At 44.2% G+C, this 20,315-nt stretch overlaps 1 protein-coding gene across 14 annotated transcripts in view; it reads left to right on the top strand.

The window, feature by feature from the left end:
* Positions 1-20,315, top strand: part of CALN1 (calneuron 1) — a gene marked incomplete at its 3' end in the record, with an annotated part of 477,379 nt that overhangs the window by 449,223 nt on the left and 7,841 nt on the right. For all 14 annotated transcript variants that reach the window (XM_082358663.1, XM_082358672.1, XM_082358675.1 and 11 more), the window contains one exon: positions 8,425-8,581. In XM_082358663.1, the coding sequence (XP_082214789.1) occupies positions 8,425-8,581 (157 nt within the window). The remainder of the gene's footprint in view (positions 1-8,424; positions 8,582-20,315) is intronic.

The raw sequence follows: 20,315 nt of genomic DNA on the forward strand, positions 1-20,315 counted from the left end.
CTTTTTCATACTCAATACACTCTTCCCAGGTGTTACCATCTTTTCTGATGACTTTTATTATCATCTGTATGCAAATGACTTCCAGGTCATTAGCCCATATCTGTACATCCTACTGCCTCCTGGGCTGTTCTGTTGGGCTGTCCCTCCGGAACCGCCAATGCACACATCCACAGTTTCACGTCACCTTTTTCTCCAAGCCTTTTCTTCCTCTGTTCCCATTCGGCTGAGCGTAAAACCCAGGTGTGATCCTGATTGATTCACTGAGTTTCACCCTCCACACACGAGTCATCTTGTCCAACTGTCTCTTACTTGGCTCTTGAATGCTCTCTGTCGCCACAGTCCACAGTTTAAAAATGATTAAAGAAGACAATTTTGGTCATATCAGCAAACTTTATTTAACATTTCATGAAGCGGACAGGTTCCATTCCGAGAACTGCAAAATGGGGTAGGAGGCAGGAAGCTTTTATAGGATAAAGAATAAAGAACAAAGAAGAGAAAAAACAGAAAATATTTGATTGGCTGGGGTCACAAGGTCCCCCTTGTTTGGCGTGAGAAAGCCCGGAGTTGGGTTGGCATTTGGGAGTTGGCCGACTGGACCTACTGTGTTTCTGGTCAAGAGGAGTGTTTACAGGGACATGAAAGTTATCTAGGTTTGCTGGCGTGACACCCCGGGGCAGAATTGGCTACATCTTGGGCCTGGCAGTCTATTTCAACACCACCGTAGTTTCTAAACCTGTTATTTCAATAGCCTTCCCTCCGGTCATCTTGCAGCTTTTGCCAGCAAAGGGTAATTTTTCTCAGGCTCAATCGTGATGAGGTAAGTTCTCTGTTGAAAATCCTTTCGTGGCACCCCATCCTACCCAAAAGGTAAAACTAAGCTCCATTCCTCAAAAAATTAAGCATAGAATTACCATTGATTTGGCAATTCCAATTCTAGGTATATACCCCCAAAAATGGAAAACAGGGACACGAGCAGATGCTTGTACACTCACATTCATAGCAGTAACAGCCACAAGGCAGAAGCAATACCAGTATTCAGGGATGGATAAATAGAAAAACAAAGTATACATACGATGGAATATTGTTCAGCCTCAAAGAGGAATAAACACTACGACATTGATGATCCTTGCAGACATGACCCAAGCAAAATTAACCAATCACAAAAGGACAAATACTGTACGTTCCACCTCCACGAGGGACCTAGAGCAGTCAAATTCACATTTGGCTATTTACAGAAAGTAGAATGGTGACTGCCAGAGCCTGGGGGCACGGCGGGGATGGGGGGATGGGGAGATAGTGTTTAATGGGTAAGGAGTTTCAGCTGGGGAAGATAAAAAAAAGCTCTGGAGACTGCCGGTGGTGATGGCTGCACAACAATGTGAATGTACTTAATGCCACTGAACTGGACCCTTAAAAATGGATAAAATGGTAAATGTATGTTATGTATATTCTACCACAATAAAAAAGTAAAAGCAAACAAGCAAAAAACAACCAAGCTGTGGATGGACCTAGAGATTATCCTAGCAAGTGAAGCAAGTCAGACAGAGAAAGACAAGTATGATATCACGTATATGTGGAATCTTTAAAAAAAATGACACAAGTGAACTTATTTACAAAACAGAAACAGACTCACAGACACAGAAAACAAACTTATGGTTACCAAAGGGGAAAGAGGAGGGGGAGGGATATATTAGGAGTCTGGGATTCACAGAGGCACACTACTATATATAAAATAAACAACAAGGACCTACTGCATAGCACAGGGAACTATATTTAATATCTTGTAATAACCTGTAATGAAAAAGAACCTGAAAAAGAATATATAGATATATATAACTGAATCACTTTGCTGTACACCTGAAACTAACACAACATTGTAAAGCAACTCTACTCCAATAAAAACAACAACCACCACCACCAAGCTCCTCTCCATGGCCTTTATTGACTAGCACCCCGCCCACAGCTCTCGTCTCATCCCCGACCACCTTCTCCTGCTCCAAGTCCTCAGAAGAACTCAACACATGGCCGTTTGATGGGCCTGTGAGCTTTTACATTCCCCAGGGGTTTCCAAGCCATCCTGGGTGGCCCTTATCACAGCAAGTTATCCCACTGAATTAAAATCACTCACTTGCTTGTCTTTTGAAAGCAATCAACATCTCGCTCACCTTTGTGTCTCCATCACAGTGTCTGGTGTGGAGTCAGCCTCAATAACCATTTGTTGAATTAGGAAATCAATCTTTTTGCTATAAAGGATAGCCTCGTTTAAAAAATATTAGGACTAAAAGAACAATTTGTGGAGATGCAATTCTTTTCCACAGACTGCAGTGTGTTACTCATGGTCTTTGACACATCAAGTCATCCACAGAAAATAAGGTTATACAAGATACAGATGAACATTATAAGATTACATAATATAATTAATAAGGATAACTATATTTGTGTAATTGACTCTACAGAGATTTTACCATAATGGGAGACTCCTTAGGTTCCTAAAAATAGCAGCTGTACAGGCTAAAGTGGCTCTTTAACCAAGATTCACTAAAAACAGAATAAAACAACAAAAAATCAAACCTAGAAGAAAGAAAAACAAATAGGGTTAAAAATACCAAATGGGATAGAAGAAGCATTGAGAGAAATTTAAAATTGTGGAACTGTTGTGCATAGTTACGTGCTAACAGTGATGAAAATCTTTTGGCTGGTTTTCTGAAAAAGGACGTGATTTCAAAATTGACTCAAGAAAAATTTAAAAGCTCAATGGATTGATCACCATGAAAGAAATACTTGTTGGCATTGTGCCCGTATTGTTTTATAGTGATTTCTTTCAAACTTGTAAAAGACAGCTCTATTCTGACAATGCAGAAAACATGGAATCCTACTCAACTGATTTTGCTTAAGTATTAATATCCTCACATTAAAACATGACCCAGAGAACCAAATAAAAGGAAAACTATAGATTTCTGGAATCTCCATTTTTCCTTCTCTTTTTACAGCCCCTGACTAGTCCTTTTCACCTAATATCTGAATTTCAGCAAATTCTCAGCTGGTGAGAGTTTTTCCAGGTACTCTGGTCCTTCAAATTGGTCTTCCAGGAAATGGTTACTCATTTTCTCAGAGTCTGTTTGATTTTGTCATTCTTTGTCTCTAACCATGGCAGAGGGGCCCCAGATTTCCCATCTGTGAGGTCCATCACCCTCACCATGCATTTTGCCAGGCTTCTCTCGATATCCAGGCTAATAACCACATGATCTCCTATCAAATCTAAAGGGAGATTATGTCATGGGTCAACCCTAAGTGTCTCGGAATTCACTTTCATAGTCAAACTGTGACGCAGAAAACAAGTCCACTTTACACACACACACTCCCCCTTCAGTTATTCTTACTCATATAAATGGCTTTGAACTTGAGTCATTTAGGTTTCCAGCAAGTTCCAGTAACCCAATTTAATTTGCCAGAACAAGGGGCATATTGAAAGCCAGGTAGGAATTGCTTTACAAAGAAAGCAGGGGGAAAAAAATGTCTCAAACTTCCTTTCATCATGATCCAGACTAACTTAAAACATTGATTTCTATCTTCAGTCTTGGGTGAGTTATACTGCAGAAATCCTAACGTCTTAATGGCTAATAACCGGGGTTTATTTCTCACTCAAATTACATGCCCTTCATGGATTAGCTCCATGTTGCATTCACTCTGGGACCCAGGATGAAGGAACGGCCCATATTTAGTGTGTTTTTGTGGCAGAAGAAAAAGAGAAATGGCAGAACACACAGATAACTTTGAGACTTCTCCTTGGAATTCCATCACTTTCATATAGATCACTTTCACCCTCGTTCAATTGGCCAAAGCCTGGTGCTAATGGGCAGGGAGATATAATCCTCTCACAAGAAGGGGAAAGAAATCATTGGAAATAATATAACCCATTACAGCCCACACTCTTGCTCATAAATATTTATTTCCCTCCCTTCAGCCACAAAATGTACTCATCCCCTCCCCAAGGGAGACACTCAAAAGTCCCATCCAATGACAACAGATCTAGAATCTCAAGATGTACATCAAATCTGGGTGTGACTTCTCTTGATCTGGAGACATGAACTGCAAAATCAAATTACCCCCCTGAATCCACCCCATCCCCCCAACACACACTCAATTTATAGTAGTGGAACGGGGTCAGGTTAACCACCAAAAATATTCCCATCCAGAAAGCAAACAATGGAACACGCATAGCAGTCCAAGTCTCGGAGCAATTCTGAAATCCTGTTGAACACACCTTGAGGTGAGGTATGTTCCTTGATTAGACCCTAGTTGTGTTTCCTGGAAATGGCGCTTGATGTCGTTACATGATTTCATCACCATCTGGGAGATCCATCCTTTTCCACTTGTTCTCTTTGTACTCACCTGATGAGGGTGAAACTGCACTCCTTCTCAGATGGGACTCGAACCTAGCCAAAGCTCAGACTGGGACTTGAACCCACAGGCTGGGACTTGAATCCACGATCCCTGACTACAAGGGGACTCGAACCCACTGTCTTTTTCTTTTTTTTTTTTTTACATTTTTATTGGAGTATAATTGCTTTACAGTGGTGTGTTAGTTTCTGCTTTATAACAAAGTGAATCAGTTATACATATACATATATCCCCATATCTCCTCCCCCTTTCGTCTCCCTCCCACCCTCCCTATCCCACCCCTCTAGGTGGTCACAAAGCACCCAGCTGATCTCCCTGTGCTATGCGACTGCTTCCCACTAGCTATCTATTTTACATTTGGTAGTGTATATATGTCCATGCCACTCTCTCACTTCGTCCCAGCTTACCCTTCCCCCTCCCCGTGCCCTCAAATCCATTCTCTAGTAGGTCTGCGTCTTTATTCCAGTCTTGCCCCTAGGTTCTTCATGATCTTTTTTTTCTTTTTTTAGATTCCATATATATGTGTTAGCATACGGTATTTGTTTTTCTCTTTCTGACTTACTTCACTCTGTATGAGAGACTCTAGGTCCATCCACCTCACTACAAATAACTCAATTTCATTTCTTTCTATGGCTGAGTAGTATTCCATTGTATATATGTACCACATCATCTTTATCCATTCATCTGTGGATGGACACTTAGGTTGCTTCCATGTCCTGTCTATTGTAAATAGAGCTGCAATGACTATTGTGGTACATGACTCTTTTTGAATTATGGTTTTCTCAGGGTATATGCCCAGTAGTGGGATTGCTGGGTTGTATGGTAGTTCTATTTTTAGTTTTTTAAGGAACCCCCATACTGTTCTCCATAGTGGCTCTGTCAGTTTACATTCCCATCAACAGTGCAAGAGGGTTCCCTTTTCTCCACACCCTCTCCAGCATTTATTGTTTGCAGATTTTTTGATGATGGCTGTCTTTTGATTAAAACCACTCACCTGGTGTCAGGACTTACTGAAGCTCAGGTTCTTTTGTCTCATCACAGGAAGTCAGTGTGAGGCAAAGCGGCAGGTCAAGAGTGAGTTTATTAGCATAGGACGCTTGTGAGAGATACAAGTGGGCTGGCAAGAGAACACAGCCCTGAGAACAAAGAGGGCTACCTTTTTATAATAAAATTAAAAGTGGGGAGAAGAGAAGACCACCTCTTCCTCATTCTTGGGCAGATGTCATGGTGCTATTTAGATCATATATATATTAGCAAAAGGGTGGTAACATATACTAAAATATGGTCATTTATCTCAGGTTTTGGTATAATGTCCCCTTTCACCTAGTTTCTTTCCCCTTTCACCTATATTTCTGTCTTGGCCACATGCAGAAATGCTACTCTTCAAGGACTCTTAACTCTCTGAGTTCGTGTAACAGGATTTACATCCCATATCTATTGTCTTGTGTTTTAAATATCAGGGTTTGTGGCTTGAGTGTGTCTGGCACTTGGATGCACCTGGTCTTCTTTCAAGGTAGAGTAGATTGTTGCTAGGTTACTGGATTCTTTTCTTGAGTGGTTATTAGCTTATAACAGTCTCCCAAACTCCCTTAAAATTCCTTTTCTGTCTTAATCCCCTAGTGAGATTTCTAAACTGACTATTTAATTATCCTACTCTATCCCTATCAAGGGTATTGGAAAATGTACCCTTCTTGGGGCCTCTGTAACTTATCCTCAAAGTGGCTTGTGCCCAGAGAAGGTTGGGAGCCCAAAGATGATTTTAAGTTTTGAACAGTCATAGTCGTTTAGTCCCAGGCTGTTTACTCTTGGCTCTCTCAAAAAGTTAGTCATTTTTAAAAATCTATTTAACTCCAGTTGGTTTCTGCTAAGAGCCACATCCACAATTATTTTTGAGACATACCTCTCTCTAAACTTAATGACCAGCTTTCTGAGAGAGCCACCTAACATATTCAGAGATTTTAACAAGGGACATTTTGATTTGTTTTAATAGGCTTGGATTGTTATTTATAGCATTTCTCAATTTTATCTCTTCCTAGTAGGAGATGAGAAACAATTGCTTCTTTCAACCCTGCAAGACCAGAAATTTTGGGGTTGTCTCTATTCCTGGCTTGCAAAACAATCAATTCTTTCCTGAGTTCATCACCTTTTTTTCAAATTGAGTATAATTAACATATAACATTATATCAGTTTCCTATGTATAAGATAATGATTTGAAATTTGTGTATACTGTGAAATGCTCACCACAAGAGGTCTAGTTATCCATCACCACACATAGTTACACATTTTTTGTGTGTAAGGAGAACTTTTAAGATCTATTCTCTTAGCAACTTTCAAATACACAATACAATGTTATTAACTATAGTCACCATGCTGGATATTACATCTGCAGGACTTATTTTATAACTGGAAGTTTGTACCTTTTGACCCCCTTCACCCATTTCACCCACTCCCCACCCCACTGCCTCTGGAAACTACCCATCTGTTCTCTGGATCAGTGAATACGGGTTGGTTGGTTGGTTGGTTTGTGCATTACGCACGTAAGTGAGATCATACAGTATTTGTCTTTCTCTGTCTGATTTAGTTCACTCTGAGCTCATCTCTTTCTTGTAGATGAGCAACCAATTGCAACCAGGGCCTGCTGTGTCCCAAACTTTTTACCTAAAACCACAAACCCATTCAATGTGTATCTGCCCTCTGAGTTATCACAGGCAACAACTTTACCAAATGTTTTGCTACTGCATAACATGGGTTGTTATCTTTCCAGCCTCCAATAACAGTTTTCTTATTTTCCTGGCCCTGGAATCCATACATCATCTTTTGTTATGGTAGCTTTTCATTTCTATGTACTAATTTCTATATTGTTGACTTAAACCAAGTTATACCACATCTCTATGGCTACAACGAAGGGCATTTGTTACTCCCATTAGTTTTCCTTTTTGGGGCTATCTTCTCCACTTTATCCTCATTCTGGGACCCCAACAGAAGGAACAGCCTCTTTGTAGGACAGAAGGAAAAGGACACAGGATAGAACCACACAATGGCTCTTAAAGATTTTAATCAATGTGACCTATGTTAGTTCTACTCACATTTCATTGGCCAAGAAAGTGACATGACCAAATCTGATAGAAATGGAGTGGAAAAGTAAATCTTGTCCCTTGTAGCGGAAGAACATAAGTGGAAACGCTACACCTTTTTTCAGCTGTTCTTCCTCATAAACATGGCTTGGAACGTGCATTTTATCTCGTTAGAGCAAGATACATGCTGGCTTCTTGGAAGATTTAAAACTTTCTAGAGACATATGCATTGTCTGAAGTGTGACACACTCCAAAGTACATGAGGTGTGGAGGGGTGACAGCAGATGGCTGGATGAGTAGGAAACCAAACTAGCAGGTGGCATCTTTTTCTCCAAGATTCTCTACTGAGAGGGTAATCGCATTCCCTGAATTCCCGAGAAGTTCCTGCACGTTCACAAGTGTGCTTGGAGCTGAGCGTGGCAGGAAACTGCTCATCTGATGTCTTGAAAAGCTGGGACAGATCTCTGTAGGAAGGCTTAGGGCTTGCTAGTCATGCCCCAAGCTGAGTTCTCACCCCCAAGTGCCCCAGACCCTCTCACTCCTCTCTTTTTTTTGTAAATTGATTGATTGATTGATTTTTGGCTGCGTTGGGTCTTCGTTGCTGCGCGCGGGCTTTCTCTAGTTGCAGCGAGTGGGGTCTACTCTTCGTTGCCGTGCACGGGCTTCTCATCGCGGTGGCTTCTCTTGTTGCAGAGCACGGGCTCTAGGCGTGTGGGCTTCAGTTGTTGTGGCACACTGGCTCAGTAGTTGTGGGTCGCAGTCTTAGTAGTTGTGGCTCATGGGCTGTAGAGCATAGGCTCAGTAGTTGTGGCACATGGGCTTAGTTGCTCCGTGGCACGTGGGATCTTCCCAGACCAGGGCTTGAACCCAAGTCCCCTGCACTGGCAGGCGGATTCTTAACCACTGTGCCACCAGGGAAGTCCCCCCTCACTCCTCTTTATCTCCACAGTTCGACATGCAGAGGATAACTCTGGAAGAGCTGAAGCACATCCTCTATCACGCCTTCCGGGACCACTTAACGATGAAGGACATTGAGAACATCATCATCAACGAGGAAGAGAGCCTGAATGAGACCTCGGGGAACTGCCAGACGGAGTTTGAGGGCGGTAGGTACCTCTGCTTCTGCTCTCTGCCTGATCTGGGATAGGCCAGCCCTTCCACATCCTCTGTATGAAAAATGTGTTTACAGTCTCTTGGGCCGAAGTGGCCTTGGACGGAAGCCACAAATCCAGGACCGAGGTTAAAAGATCCTTTTTGCCAAGATGTAGTAGGTTTCTTTTTTTTCTATTTTTTTCCCCCAACTCTGCATTTTTGCAAGACCTGTATTGACCCTTCCTTCCTCCGGTGACCCTGGGGTCTGTGACTTGATGAGTGGCTTTGTGGTGTTGGCCTTTATTTAGTGGGGGCTGCATGGGGTGATGTAAGGAGCCTGTTTGAGCTGTCCGCAAACCCAGATCAAGTCCAGTGGCTAATTGTGTGACCTTGGGCAAGGCGTGTATCTTCTCTGAATGAGTTTCCTCACCTATAAACATCAGGATAATTACACCTCCTTCACAGGATCCTTAGGAATGAATTACCTCTATTCTATGCTCTCTGAATACACTGGCCAACAAAAGCCCTGCTCATGAAAAAACTCTCATGAACTTCACCAAGAAAATAAGGTTCTCCTGGGGCCAAAAAAGAGCCCCATGAGAGGTCATTTTTCTTGGACTCACAAAAGAAAGCTTAAAAAAAAGGCTACCTTATTCCCTAATCAGTAGAGAGTTCCAGGGAAGTTAAATAATCGAATCCCTCTTTCCAACTTTGAAAATCAGAGCTGCTTTAACATCTCTGATGTACAGAAGTTTTTTTAATTACCTTAAAACAGCATAGCAGGCTACGGGCAATTTTTAACTTATTTAAGGTTGAGACTTTTTTAAAAGGTCTACTATTTTTTTCGGTTCTTTTTTTCTGAACATTACAACAAGCCAATGTGTACAGATGGTAAGCTGTCACATAGACACCAGAATGGAATTTGGTTCTTTGGTTTTGGAGCTGCTGTGTTAGAACCAGCCGAGGCCCATGACAGGCAGACAACACGGGGCTGAGCTTGTCTAGGTGGACACAGTGGTACATCCAGACCTGCGCACCCATGGGCCCTGTGAGGGCTGAACTGCTACAGGAAATGGGAGGTGGCTTATACCCCAAGGTGACAAAATTAACTCACATCAGGGAAATTGGGAGTGGTGGGATTGGGGTAAACTTGACAGCAATGCCTCCTTGTAAAGGCGTTCACAGTGAAAATTTTCAGAAGTGCTGTGTACAGCAAACAAAACCCAGCTGTGGTCCAGAAGGTGCCTTGGTTGCCCTGCTTGGGACTTGGACCATAGCATCAATGTCTGCGTTTGGAATTGGAGCCACACGGACCACACAAGGGCGGGAGGGTCACAGCCAATGCCGTCTACAGCCGGGCAGGCAGGGGAATTGGGAGGACGAGGACGGGTGAAGAGGGCAGGGATTAGATTAAAATTTGGGAAAACAGCAGGTCTGGCTTCTCCGTTCCATCTTGATTTTAGCTGACAGACTCAGTGCTCAAACAGTAGAAGTATTTGGGAGCTCTGGTCGCCCTGCTGTCAGACACACTCTTGAAATGAGTAGGAAGAGTATTTCTGAGCACTGCATTTTCCACAAGAACCTATGTTCATGGATTGGTGCTTTATTCAGAGAAATGTCACAAGTCTTAGTAATTTCAGAAAGGTCAGACTGCCCTGGGAAATAGTCTGAACTCCAAGCACTGTCTTTTTATTACTCAAAAGCTCATCTATTAATAAAATAAATAGCTGACTTAGGGGTTTCCAAATAGAAGTCTTCCTGGGTCTGCTTTAATGATTAGTACATATAGCATTAGCAACACTTACTGTTTGGGGGTGATTGATAAGGGCCAGACACTGTGCTTTAAAATTCATGATCTTATTTAATAAAAGGAATATTATTTGTAATTCACACCTTGATTTCTTGAATGACCTCTGTGATCTTGATTACATAATCCCTTTTACATATTTTCATGTCAGAGAGGGTTTTTAAAATACGTCAGCGCTTTTTGGCCCCAAACACAACCTCACTGTGTTTGCGTTTAGGTGTAAGATTTTTCCCATCTCGGATATGACCAAAGTCACCAGTGCGTGTATTTTAATGCCCACGGCTCTCTCCAGATTCAGGAAAGGGGCTCCCTGATTTTACTCAGGACAAAGGAGTCTGGGAAGAGATGGACGCACAGACACAGAATTCACCCTGGTGCCCTAGGACTGAGAGAGTCCATTTGAGACCTTGTGGTGACCTTGGCCTTCTCCCTTCCATCTTTCCCCCATGCCTGCTGCCCACAAACAGGGACCTGCTGGCAGTTTGAGCCTCTCCCTGCTTCTGCCAAAGTCTGATGACGTAGTTGCATGGCTTGTGCTTCCTAAATCTTCTCGGCCTCCAGCTGTTTGGGCCGCCCCATTGCCCCAGCGATCAACTCCTTGCGTTCTGCTCTTGCCCTTGACCCAGGCTGCCTCCTCGCCTGTCCAGCCACTTCAGCCAGGGCCTCGCTGACATTTCAGAATCCCCCTCCCACCGGTCAGCTGGCACCATCCCACATCTTGGTAAATCCAGCATCTAACTCTGTAGGGACAAGGTGATTGCCTTTCTTAATTTCAATGATGGAACTTTTTTTTCTTTTTTTTGGCCGCGCACCACGAGGCATGCGGGATCTTAGTTCTCTGACCAGGGATCAAACCCACCCCCCCTGCAGTGGAAGTGCAGAGTCTTAACCATTGGACCACGAGGGAAGTCCCAGCAATGGAACTCTTATCTCTCCAAATTTTATCTTCTCTGCAACCCCAAATGACCGATGCAGGGACGGGAGCTGGAATATTTCCCCCAGGCCCCAGAGTCCCCCTCAGACCACCTCCACTCTTTCTGCTTCCCACTCAGGAAGCTCTCTCCTGCTCTTCTGAGAGCTTTGCGGCAGCAAATATGTTCCCATGCTGATTAGCTCGCCTGTAAAGCTGGGTGATCCATGGCGCTTGGAAATTCTGCTCTATTTAGTGTCAGAGGAAGGAATCAAGAGGAAGGTGTCAGAGGAAGGAATCAAGGAAGGAATCAAGGTGTAAGGACCTATTACACCTAAAGATGCAAGAAGTCTTTGCCTTAAAAAAGTGAAAGGGCACATCGGTCTCTGAGCAAAGAAGGAGGAGAGAGTCAGTGAAACAGGCATTTTGTAGCAGAGTCAGAATTTGAAGAAGCCCACGTCAGATGTCTTTGAGTTCAGCAAAGCTGGAGCTTCTGGAGTGAGGAAAAGGTTTGAAAATGCTGCAGTGTGTGTCCGTTAGAAATTAACAGGAGGGCTTCCAAAGGCCATCAGCATCATTTTATGTCAACGATTGTATTTTTCACTTTTATAAATCTTGGGTCTGATACTTTCACAAAGGTGTTCAGATTCTGTCCATTAAGTCAGGAAGTATTGATTATTCCTTCTACATGAATGGAAGAATAAAGAACGGAGAAATAGGCCAGAGGTCCAAAGGGTGTGGTACCCCTGATGGGAGAGGTTTGAGGGGGTTTTTGTCCTCTTTTAGTTTTCATTTTGCCTTGATTTTGTTTTATTTATTGGATTTTTAGGTCAATACAAACAACACGCACACACACACATACACAGAGACCCTCACACAGTCTGATCTGCCTAATCTTCATGGTACGTAGGGCTCTGTGATCATAGGTGAGCATTACTTTTTCCATCTTCTCCCAAAGAAAGGACAAGAGGGAATAGGATGAAATTCCAAGTTACCTGTAAGGAAAGTTTTCCTGACTTCTTCAGGAAGTCCTGAATTGGGGTGTCACACCATGGATAGAACCCACTTTCCTAGAGCACCAGAAGAAGTCACCTACAGAAGCCCCTGGGAAGGCAGAGAAGAGACTAGAATCTAGAAGAATCTAATGCAAGGATTCTGGAGTGGACTTTTCCTTCATTTACACCTGGTTTCCAAGTGGAAAATCACCAACTTGAGTCAGACACTTGACCAGGTGTCACCCATGTGCTGGGTGCTTTGGGCAAGAGGTCACTTAACCCCACTCAATTCAGGGGCTCTCTGGTATTACCCACTGGTGGGCAGCCTATGTGTCCCCAATCCAGTGAGAATATTTCACTAAAAGTTGGACTTCCAGACCCTTCCAGTCCCTCAGACATTTTTTTTAAGTCCTTTACTAAGATAGATTATGCTTGATGTACTAATGTCTTATCAAACGGGTCAGATACAAGATTACGTGACTAGCCACAATGCCCAATCACCATCCATGCTAAATAAGAGAGGTTTAAGCTGGTTTGCTTCGGTTGGACCACTTGTAATCACCAGCTGTTTTGATTTTGGATAACATAAGCTCAGTGACACTGAGAGACGAATTTCACATTTTATTACTTGGTTCCAGTCGCTGACATCTATGGAATTAAGTGGTCTTGTGGTTGAATCATCTATTTGCCTGTCACCAGATCCTTATTAAGTGTTCTTATGATAAATTATGTTATATACTAAGTCCAGGAGGAAAGGGATGAGGGAAAGCTGTCTGGCGTGCTTGCCAAGTGCTGGTCATTTGTTAACACATTGGACCGACCTGTCGGCACGGCCTGAGGGATCAGTTCTGTGGTTCCTGTGGGACAGATGAGGAAACTGAGGCTCAGCAAGATGGAGTCATTTGTCCGAAGTCAAACTGCGAGTAAGGCTTCAAATCTAGGTCCACCCGACCAAACCCCGCCCTGGCTCCCCTTTAGTGGCCCTGGGTCATTTCCCCGAGCTTAGGCGTTTCAAAGACTCTTTACAGAACGACTCTTCATCGTCCTCACTCCTTTTCCATTTCGTCGCCAGTGAAATCACATTATATTTGGAAGTCAAGTAGACGTGCAGCAAGATCTGTGTGTGAGCCCTTTCAAGATGCGTCCCCCAAGTGTTGTCCCTAAATGGAATACCAGCTGTCAGGGTTTTGTAGGCATTCTGACAACACGCACGGGAGAGGGAAATCAAGCAAAAATCATCAACTGGGGAATAAATAGTTTCTGTGAAAGACACAGCAAAGCTGCTCTGTACCATTCAGTATGATGGACAAGAGAAACAAATGTCAGAGGGGTGACCCAGGCCAGGTAGCCCCCAAAGCATCCCTGTGCAGTCATGTGGGTTCTGTTCCCTGCCCTGTGTAGACTAGCTGTGTGACCCTGGGGAACTTATTTTAAAACTCTCTGAGCCTTATTTTTTTCATTTGTCCGATGATGCAAAGATTGGACAACGGTGGTCATATCTAGATTCAAACATTTCTGGGCTCCTTGGAAGGTGAGAAAGAATTTTCCAGCCATGTCCCAGGGCTCCAGCTCAAGCCAGCCCTGCTGAAGTCGCAATGTTTCTGTCGGGATGTCAAATGCACACCTGGATTGGGAGACCTGGCGCATCACCTGGCCGTACACCTTGGGCATTTCATGCCCATCCAACTGAAAAGGGCATGATGTGTCATCCACACCATCTGCTCCCAGCTCACCAGGTGCCGTGACTTTCCTGAAATAAAACCTGTTCTCCTGGGGTAGATGTAGGAGGTTAAGGCGTAGGTGAGGTCCATGGCAGGTGGTGAGACAGGAGACAGTTTGAAAGAAAGGTGGGGCTTCAGACAAAAAAGGATTTTTCTTCTTCTAGTTGGGGACCTATCAAAGCAAACCTGTAGGAAAGTTTTCTGGAGCCACGAGTGAGGAGTGAAGAGATTCTGAAATACAAGATAGAGACCTGGAGAGCTATAGGCATGATAGCTAAGAACTCCAGCTCTGCGCTCTGGACAGGGCTGGCTTAAAATCCTGCCTCACCATGTATAGGTCACTTGAGTAAGGCACTTAAATAAATATTAAGAGCCTAAGGTTTTTTCATCTGTGAAATGGGAATCTTATCATGACCTACCTCATATGGTTGTTATGAGGATTAAATGGGATAACACGTGAGAAGATTTAGTACAATGCTTAACACATTAGTAAGCAATCATAACAAACAAAAAAAACAAAACTGGCCGGTCCCTGGTCCCAGTTCTCTTCTTAATGTTACTTTTTACCTGGAGACATTGCAGAGTATGTACTGCTGGAATGCCACATCTTTGAAAGATGGTGCAGGGACCAAATTTACAGGGTTTGAACCATCCTCTTGACACATTTCATCCCGAAAGTTAAGTCCTTGCCAACGTTGGAGTTCCCAAGAGTATTGGTCAAGACCCTTTTGGCTTCAAGTAACAGAAACTCAACCCACACCCCATTAAACTAAAAAGCACTGGCTCAAATAATAGGGGAAGCCAAAGGGATGAGCTTTGGTTGACTTGGACCCAAAGAGCTCAAGCAACATTCTCTCCCTGTCCCTGCCTTGCTCTCATTCTCTCTGTCCTTTCCTCTCTGTTGGCATCATTCTTGGGCAGGCCCTCTCTCCCCAAAGTCAACAGGATTCTCTCTCTCGAGATTCAGCTCCATTCCAAGAAGGGGCTCCAATCAAATCTGCTTGGCCCATGTGCCTACCTCTGGACAAGCCAAGAGCTTAGGGTACTCTACTGGCCAATCTGGTTTGTTACTAGGGGAAAGGTGAGGCCCTGGATTGAGAGTTCCACCAGGTGGAGAGGCACAGATCCCCAAACCAAAAGATGAATTTTGTTACACGAAGGAGAAGGATGGCTGGAAAGGCCAAAATAACACCTGGCCACACCATGCCAGGGAGCCTTGCAGGACCCTCAAAGCCAGACACAGCTGTCTGACATCCGGAAACCCAGGATGATTTTGTGGTGACGAAGGGCCAGCTCATACCCACACAAGTACAGGTGGCCTGTCTTCCTCCTACAAAAGCATCACCTGTTCCCTTAGACACCACATCCTCCACCTCTAACTTCAGGTCTTACATGGGTACCTGGACGCTCTGTTATCACTGATGAAAAATCTCTTTCACAAACTCTTAATTAACTCCACTTTAGGCTATGGAACTATCCAGTTTCCTAAATCATAAAGTGTCAGACCTGGAAGGATCACAGAACTCTAATAGCTCCCAGACGTGGTAGATCTGGCTAATTGTTAGAATCACCTGAGCTGGGTTTTATATTGTTTTACCATTTCCTGAGCCCCAAACTCCCTGCCAGGAATATCACTTACGTACATCTGCGTTAGGGCAATTAGTCAGAATTGTTATGATTCTGATTTACCTTATTTGGGAGCCAGTGTCTCTGAAGGTTGAAGCCAGAAGGATTATGAACCCATTCTACATAGGGTCACCCAGCTGGTCAGTGGCAAAATCCGTGTAGACTCCTGTCTCCGGGAAAAAATTCCAGAGCCACTGCCTGGCATTTGCCGAGCAGAACCATGTGAATCTCTGTCAAAATAAGAAGGGGAAGGAGCAGTCTGTCACTAGAGCTTACAAACCCAGGTCCTGTCACAGCAGCCAGGAGTCTGCTGGTGCACGGACTCGCTAATGAGCTTTTAAGAAAACAGGAAACCTCACTTCTGTGTCCTCCTGTGTCAACCTCCCCTAACTCACATTTCATCCCCATGTACTTTCTGGACTCCTACTGTGACAAGTACTATGTAGAAAGATATCAACATCTATTGGGAAGAAAAACATAGAAAAGATCACCAATAGCATGATGTATTCTTGCCATTTTCAGCATTCAGTAAGATCCAAAAAGGAATAGGTTCCTTGACAAGTTAAACATAGAGTTACCATATGACCCAGCAATGTGGCTCCTAGATTTGTACCCAAGGGAACTGAAAACACGTCCACACAAACACTTGTACGTGAACGTTCATAGCAGCATTATTTATAATAGCCAAAAAAATAGAAACAACCCAAATGTCCATCAGTTGGTGAATGGATAAACAGAATGTGGTACATCCATTCAATGGAATATTATTCAGCCACAGAAAGGAATGAAGTACCCACACATGCTACAGAATGGATGAACCTGGGCAAGATTATGTTAAGTGAAAGAAGCCAGACACAAAAGGTCACATAGTGTATGATGCCATGTATATGAAATGCCCAGAATAAGCAAATCCATAGAGACAGAAAGTAGATTAATGATTACTAGGGGCTGGGGAGGGAGGGGGATGAGGAGTGATTTATAATGTGTATGGGGTTTCTCTTTAGGGTGATGAGAACTTTCTAGAATTAGGTGGTGGTGATGGTTTCACAACCCTTGGGAATGTACTAAATACCACTGAATTGTACACCCTAAAAGGGTGAATTTTATGGTATGTGATTCTATCTCAGTTGAAAGTAAATAAATATTAAGAGCTAGGTTTTTTAAAAAATTAAAATATCAGGCCCTTTGAGAGCACGATAGATGTTCAGGAGAAGCCTCATAGGAAAGTCAAGTTTAGGTTAGGCCTGGAAGAAATGAGAGGGAAGGTAAGTGGGCACCCTTTGTAGAGGGAAAAGTAGGAACAGTGCTGCAGAGTCTTAGGTAGAGAGCAGAGCTGCTTGGCTGAGACAAAGGTTGCTGGCGGAGGGGAGGAGCGGTGGTTTAGGGACAGAGGGGCAAAGGGGATAGGAGGTGATCTGTGGTCCTGCCTACCTGCTGAGCTTAGGAGCTGGATAGAACTGCTTCCCCCAGCAAGGGGGGGCCTTCAGGGAGATTGCAGGGTGTGGTGACGCATACCAAGCACTGCTCCAGGAAGGCGAGTCTGGCTGCACTTCAGGATGAATAATTGAGGGAAGGGACCAAAGCAAAGTTTTAGGAGCATCTGCTGTAGTCTCAGCCCGGGGCTAGAGGCTGCAGGAAACAGGAGAAAAACCAACAGATCTTTTCTCCAGCCCTCAGGGGATACAGGAAGGAAACCTTGCATTTCTCTAGCAAGTCACGGTTGCACATAGCTTTTGATTTTTTATGAGCCCGATGATCTCTGAAATAATTTTTGAAATTAACAGAGCAATTATCATTCGCTCCTTTTACAGAGAGAGAAACTGAGGCTCAGAGAAATTCAGCCTCTTGCCCAGGGCTCTTCCTAAGTGGCAGTGAGGAGAAGAAGCCATATCTCCACCTCACAGTTCATCCTGGGCTGACCTGTCATCTTGTTGGGGAAACCAAGTGTAGACACTGAGAATGAATAAATACACAAAAATATAGTGCAATGCAAATATATGATAGCCAAAGACAGGCATTAAATTATTCTCAACAAACACGTTAATTAGTGCTGGGTTATACTGTCGACCACACCAAGTGTTTGAAGTACATTTCTTTTGGATCTTCCTCTGGTTGTACTTTCTATTGCTAAACAAAAGATCAGGAGAGAGTTTGTGTAGAACTTTTGAACCTGGATATTAGAATCAGACCTGGGTTCAAATCCCACCTTCACTATTTTCCAAAAGACCTTGGACTCTACTTCTTGGAGCTTCAGAGCCCTCACCTACCAAATGAGGGTCACACACCCAATTCACAAAGCACCATCGCTATTAATTCTGCAAGGACGTCTATAAAGCACATAATGTGTACCTTGCCCACTGAAGTGGGTGCTCAGTAAGTAAAGGGGAATTTTTTCAAGGTTCCCATATAGGAATTAGCATTCACTGGGCACAGACAACATTCAAGTACCTTCCTATGTTCTTAATCCTCACCACAAGGTAGGTCTTATTTACCCCCATTTTATAGATGGGGAAGTTGAGGCCCAGGGAGCTTGGCTTGCCCAAGCTCACACAGCTACAATGTGGGATAATATGATTGTGATTCAGATTGGGGTCTGGCTTCTTCACTCTGCCACACAGCTTACATCAGAACTGGATGTGGAAGAATTCTCATCCTGGGACTTCCCTGGTGGCATAGTGGTTAAGAATCTGCCTGCCAATGCAGGGGACACAGGTTCGAGCCCTGGTCCAGGAAGATCCCACATGCCGTGGAGCAACTAAGCCCGTGCGCCACAACTACTGAGCCTGCGCCCTAGAGCCTGCGTGCCACAACTACTGAGCCCGCCTGCCACAACTACTGAGTCCACGTGCCTAGAGCCCGTGCTCCGCAACAAGAGAAGCCACCGCAATGAGAAGCCCGCGCACCACAATGAAGAGTAGCCCCCCCGCTCGTCGCAACTAAAGAAAGCCCGTGCGCAGCAATGAAGACACAATGCAGCCAAACATAAATAAATAAATAAATAAATAAAAGAAGTCTCATCCTTGCACAGAATCTGAATTAAAGACTCCGATCTCCAATGATGGTGGGTTTCAGAACTACCCAGGAGAGAGCTGGAAGCTCCACTCCGCTTACAGGACTCACGGCTGGATCCAGACTGGCATGACCTCACGTACAAACTGTTAGGTCCCCAGGCCTCTCCTCCTTCCTTATCTCTCCCCTCCTACTGCTTTGAAGGATATTTAGATCAAAGGTGCAGCCACTCTCCTGGGGGATAATCCTGTTGCCTGTAACCTTGTTTTCTGAGTGTCCTTCACAAAGAAGGGCTTCAGCAAAAAATTTCTCCCTCAGCCCAATCACACAATTTTTCTTTTCCTTAAGCCTTCGCCAGCCCTCAAGATAGGAAGGTAGATGTCTGCCTTCAGAAGCATTTTTATACTGAGGAGCTGCCCGGAATAAATTAGCTAGTCCTCAGAAAGTGTTAGATACGCCGCTTCCACATCCTCATCTTATTTTCTGCTTTGGGTGCTTTCCTTCCCAAACACCACCTCCCTTTTCCTTCCTGAGGGCTGATATAACTTTTTACATTTGCCCACTTCTGGGGGCAGGCACATCTCCGCACCAAGGAAATTTTCTTCCTCCAGGTGAGAACTTATAAGATTCTAAGACCCAGACAGGATGAGCAAGGAGTAGAGAACTGAGCCAAAAATACTTTCAATCAATCACCGAGGGAAGCAGAGGCCCAGTGGACCCAAAAGGATTAAAGATATGAAGACAAGGCCTAAGAGACTAAGGCAGAAATAACCGACAGGTATTGGGGAGGGAGCCGGGAGCTGTGCCGGGGGCATTGGGCCTCTGTGAAGTGTGGCTTGCTGGAGAAACTTTCTGGTGGATGTAATTTGTAGAGGCCCCCGGAGCCTTGTCTCAGGGGAAGCTCCTCTGCCTTTGGAAACATCACCCGCTTCCTGCTTCTTCCCTGCTATTTCTAGGGCATTAGAGGAGCCACTGGGTGTCAGTCAAGGGGGAGAGGGACATGAACTTGAACATTTTTTTTAGGTTTTTTTAAAGGCATGTGGACCCTACCTTGACCTTTTTCTTTTGCCAGTCTTCTTTCCAGCAGAGAGTAATTTTAAGGGAAATTACACTTCTTTTCTTTCTTTTTTCCACTCAATTTGGCCTAAAGAAAAACCACTTTCCCTCAGCTGGTGGTTGTTTGCAAAGGTACAGTAGAATGTCTAGCAGAAGGACCCCTTTGCAAAATGGAAGGTAATCTGAAAATGTTCTTCAGTCCTGGCATTGGGTTTCTGCAGTACCCCCACCCCGATGTCCCTAACACACACCTACACACACACACAGCCCTCCTGCCCCCAGCAACTCAAACTCTATCAGATTCTTGGGCCCTACCCAGATGTACTGAACCAAAAAGCCTGGGGCTGGGGCCCGGAGATCCCCTAATCACCTGCAGAGCTTATTAAAAATACACATTCCTGGCCTCCACCCCCAGAGATTTGGATTCAGTCATTCTGTGATGGGGTGGGAGAATTCGCACTGATATCAAACTCCCAGATGGTGCCGAGGCAGCTGGTCCAGCGAGTAGCCCTGGTGTAGGTCGCCTCCCGCCAGCTTCCCAGGAAGGGATTTCTTCCACAAGCTAAGTGGTAAACTGTGTGTAAAGCTTACTGTGGGACCAGGAAGGACAGGGAAGGAGGTGTA

Source organism: Balaenoptera borealis (assembly GCF_965194805.1).
Source record: "Balaenoptera borealis genome assembly, chromosome: 16".
Taxonomy (NCBI): Eukaryota; Metazoa; Chordata; class Mammalia; order Artiodactyla; family Balaenopteridae; genus Balaenoptera; species Balaenoptera borealis.